Source organism: Penaeus japonicus, unplaced genomic scaffold (genome assembly GCF_977035675.1).
Source record: "Penaeus japonicus unplaced genomic scaffold, GWHDUDI00000001_assembly GWHDUDI00000031, whole genome shotgun sequence".
Lineage (NCBI taxonomy): Eukaryota > Metazoa > Arthropoda > Malacostraca > Decapoda > Penaeidae > Penaeus > Penaeus japonicus.
Window position 1 is genome coordinate 909,518 of NW_028234433.1, and position 5,000 is coordinate 914,517.

The window sequence follows — 5,000 nt, forward strand, 5'->3', positions numbered from 1 at the left end:
CCAACGCCCCTTCAGCTATATCTTATACGCTCTGCTGATCATTATGATTTTAAGCTAAAGGCAGCTCAACCTCACTAAAAAAGGTATGCGTTTACTATAAATCAATGTCCAAGGATACGAAACACCGCCGCTCTTACGTGATTATGAAGCCATCGGTAAGCCTTTTGTTTATTTGTATGTTTACGCTGGGAACGTTCCCCAAAATATAAGATTTATAAGTGAAGAAAGCATATTTTCTTTGGTACGCGAACCTTAACACACAACCGGCCACAATATCAAAGAATTATTAAAATAAAACAAAGAAAATGCATTTTTTTTTTCTTAGATCAAGCACACGCATCCGAACTTGCCTTGCCAAGAACATAGAAATCGGGATGTGGTTTGAAGTCGTAGCCACATGATTGTTATGTATAACTCCCAATTTTTATCTCGGCAAACCTAGTCTTCCTTCTCACACACATCCTGAATCTCTTATGTCTTGTTGTGACTAGTCGTTTTTCGCGCCTGAGTCTGTGGAATCTGCTTTGATAAACTTGATCTACAATAAGTAACAAATCAAGGAAAGTAACACGAAGTTCATCGGGTTTGACGGAATTCTTCAGAACAAGATACTTCAATTTTTTTTTCGTTCTAATTACACTTTTATATCTAAAGGTATTTTTTTTTTCGGGGATACGGATTATAATATATGGGTTATGTATGCGTTTGTCTTTGATTAAGTTGCATGGTCTTTGCATGGCTGGTCCAAGTATATGGTTTCATCGTACGTCTGGATGTCCTACCAGCGGCCGATCCTCAGGTCAAAACACATCTTTGCTTCGTCCTTATGATGGGATATATTGCGGCATTACAGTGTTATAACGTGAAGATTAATGTTAATGAATAGATTTTATTGTATTCTATGTTGTTTTGGAACGTTGCATAGCTAAGAAGGGATATAACCCCTGATATCAATGATAGCTTGATTTACGTAAGAGCGATTAACATTCATATGTACACAACACATTATTCGTACTATTTTTATTTTGAAGAACTGTTCTAGACCTTTTCTGTACTTTTGAGAATCAAATACAATACATTTACTCATTGAAACACTTAAACGCTAAATGTCAAAACTAACATCTAACTAAAGAGATCGATAAATAAACAAACAGATAAATGAACAAACAAATAAATAAATAAACAGGTAAACATAAAAAAAACTGACATCAAAACAAACAAACACCATCACTAGAACATAAACACTCAAAAATGAACTCAACCAAAATTCTTGTCAACCCGCTGGTCTACGCAAAAACGGTACGACAGTTTCCGTCCCGCCGAAGAGTGCACCTGGTGACTGCAGACTCGAGTACAGGGGCTTCATACCTGTCCGGCAGCCATGGGAGGAAGGTCAGTGTCCACGGTTTCCTTCTTGTTACTGGGAATCTTAGTCTCGTAGATATAGGGGAATTTTTGAGACTCTTATATTATTTTTGGTTGAATGTCGAAACTGATCCGTTGTTTTATTTCTTGTATTACTGATTCGTCTGTTATTTTCAACTGATAAAACAGCACGATGTAAATGAACTACGATGCTTATATTGGGGTGGCACTCACTGACATCGCAATAGGTAACGTCCTCTACAAATCAGACAATAGTCAAACAGCAACGCAGATTAACTCTATGGTCGAAACGTAGCAATGATAATAGTATATCTATATATTCCATGATACTGCCATGACATCTTGCCATTTCCATAGCAGCAGTGCAAGTGGGCGGCGCTGTTTGGGCGTGGGTTTTGGGCATCGGAAGGGCGTATGCGAGTTACCTTTCTGTCAGGACAAGAGACTAGAGTAGTCTTTGATTTTGATGTTGTTTAATATTATCATCATTGTTATTATTATCATATTTATTTTATTGTTATTGTTATTATCATTATTTTATGATCATTATCATTATTGTGATGGTGATGATTATAGTTACCACTTTTATTATTATTATTATGATATTACTGTCTTTGTTACAGTATATTATTATATATTGTTCAATCCCAAAGTTATTTACTTTTTCTTCTTTTTGTATATATATACTCTCGTATATTCTATGAATTTATGTGTAAAACAGGTTAAAAATCGCTCCTCATATAATAACATTTTTCATTGTGCACTTAATACTTTTAGTCGATTATTACAAAATCACTGTTATTGGGTTGTGCAATGGGCAAGTTGCAAAGAACCCAAAACGTTGACGGAAATATCAGACTGCCTTTGTGACTCTTGTAAAAACACCTGTTATTGTGATTGCTCTCGTTATTCCATCCTTTAGTGTATTTCCTTTTTGTTCCTTATTCCTTCTCCATTTATCTAGTGTCGGGAATGGTGTACACACACACACATACACGTGTGTGTGTGTGTGTGTGTGTGTGTGTGTGTGTGTGTGTGTGTGTGTGTGTGTGTGTGTGTGTGTGTGTGTGTGTGTGTGTGTGTGTGTGTGTGTGTATGTGTGTGTGTATGTATGTATGTGTGTATGTGTGTGTGTGTGTGTGTGTGTGTGTGTGTGTGTGTGTGTGTGTGTGTGTCTCTAGATAAATGGAGAAGGATGAAGGAACAAATAACAAATACACTAAAGGATAGAATAACGAGAGCACTCCTGAAATAAACACACACAAACACACACATGTGTGTGTTTTTGTGTGTATTTATTTCAGGATAGTCGTTTTTTGCCGTCAGTTTTTAGTATTTCAAAGCAATGTTCTGGTGAATATACAGATATCATCCTACCATGTTGTCCCTGAGACTGCTTGTCTAGATTTAAAACATGTATTTTTAAAAATCGGATCAGAAAAAATAGAAATAAGAGCAATATAAAAAGCAGGGGTGATGAATGAGGGAGGGAGGGAACCAAGGAGGATGGGAGGGAATGAGGGAATGAGGGAGGGAGGGAAGAAAGGAGGATGGGAAGGAATGAGGGAATGAGGGAGGGAGGGAACCAAGGAGGATGGGAGGGAATGAGGGAGGGAGGGATGGAGGAAAGCATGGAAGCAGGGAAGCATGGAAACAGGGAGGAAGGGAGGAAATGAGTGATGGAGGGACGCAGGGAGGAAGGGAAGGAATGAGGGATGAATAGAAGCAGGGAGAAAGGGAGGGAATGAGGGAGGGAAGGGGACACTTTTCACACACTGTAAAATATACATATATCTTTTTACTGTAAGACTTGCGATTAAGGAACACACATGACGTTTTGCCGTTAGTGTTAAGTATATAAAAAAAAAAAACGTAGATTCCGAACTTGAAGTGAAGCTTAAGGTTAAAACACTCATTAAAAAAATGTCAGAGAAGGAGGGAGAACTAGAACGAGGGGGAGAGAAGGTACATTGCGAACTAATATATAAAAACAAAATAACAAACATACCTTCAAGGTTGCTGTTTATCCCCAATGAACCAGATTCTAAAAAAAAAGAAAAAAAAATGTTTAGAGCATATATCTTTTTAGAAAAACGTAAGTGATATACATCACTGCAGAAGAAAACATGCATAAGCGAAGTCCACTTTTTAAATACCTATCTTGATGAGACTTTCTTATGAACAAAACAAAAGGGAAATTTGTTCAACTATTGTTAAGTTACATTGTAGACCCCCCCCCCAAAAAAAAAAAAAGGCCGTAACAATGGCCTTCTCTCCCTCTTAAGACGTTCACAGGAAGCATTGCACTTAGAACTCTCAGACGTCACTTATAAAACTTGCTGGACACGTTCGAGAGGCGCTGCTTTTTATCATTGTTATATATTTATTTTTTAGCATCGAACTTGTAGAGTTGTGTACTTGCCTGTCTGTCTTGTCTCAGAGTACAATGCGTATACCTTGTGCGTGTGTGTGTGTGTGTGTGTGTGTGTGTGTGTGTGTGTGTGTGTGTGTGTGTGTGTGTGTGTGTGTGTGTGTGTGTGTGTGTGTGTGTGTGTGTGTGTGTGTGTGTATGTGTGTGTGTGTGTGTGTGTGTTTATGTGTGTGTGTGTGTGTGTGTGTGTGTGTGTGTGTGTGTGTGTGTGTGTGTGTGTGTGTGTGTGTGTTTGTGTGTGTGTGTGTGTGACTCCGTTTATGCGTGCGTATGTGTCCCTCTCTCTCCGACTCTCTTTCTCTCTCTCTTCTTCCCTTTTAAAATGACCGGAAGGACAAGGACAAAGTTCATGCGTTGAAGCGAAACATTTTTTGTTGTTTTCTTGTATTTGTTTGCAAAGGTCCAAGTAAAAACAAATGGGAGAGCGAGAGCGAGAGTGAGAGTGAGAGTGAGAGTGAGAAAGAGAGTAAGAGCAAGAGCGAAAGCGAGAGAGACAGAGATAGAGACAGAGACAGAGACAGAGACAGAGACAGAGACAGAGGCAGAGACACAGACACAGACAGAGACAAAGACAGAGACAGAGACAGAGACAGAGGCAGAGGCAGAGACAGAGACAGAGGCAGAGACAGAGGCAGAGGCAGAGACAGAGACAGAGACAGAGGCAGAGACAGAGAAAGAGACAGAGACACAGACAGAGACACAGACAGAGACAGAGACAAAGACAAAGACAGAGACAGAGACAGAGACAGAGACAGAGACAGAGGCAGAGACAGAGGCAGAGACAGAGGCAGAGACACAGACACAGACACAGACACAGGCAGAGACAGAGACAAAGACAAAGACAGAGACAGAGACAGAGGCAGAGGCAGAGGCAGAGACAGAGACAGAGACAGAGGCAGAGACAGAGAAAGAGACAGAGACACAGACAGAGACACAGACAGAGACAGAGACAAAGACAAAGACAGAGACAGAGACAGAGACAGAGACAGAGGCAGAGACAGAGACAGAGACAGAGGCAGAGGCAGAGACACAGACACAGACACAGACACAGGCAGAGACAGAGACAAAGACAGAGACAGAGACAGAGACAGAGACAGAGGCAGAGACAGAGGCAGAGGCAGAGACAGAGACAGAGACAGAGACAGAGACAGAGGCAGAGGCAGAGACACAGACACAGACACAG

General features: G+C 40.2%; 1 protein-coding gene across 1 annotated transcript in view; it reads left to right on the forward strand.

Moving 5' to 3' along the window:
• Window positions 1-1,285: 1,285 nt before the first annotated feature.
• LOC122252138 (uncharacterized) overlaps window positions 1,286-5,000 on the forward strand; it is a 32,189-nt gene continuing 28,474 nt past the window's right edge. Inside the window, exon 1 of the mRNA XM_043014434.2 lies at window positions 1,286-1,392. Within this exon, the coding sequence (XP_042870368.2) occupies window positions 1,382-1,392 (11 nt within the window). The 5' untranslated portion in view covers window positions 1,286-1,381. The remainder of the gene's footprint in view (window positions 1,393-5,000) is intronic.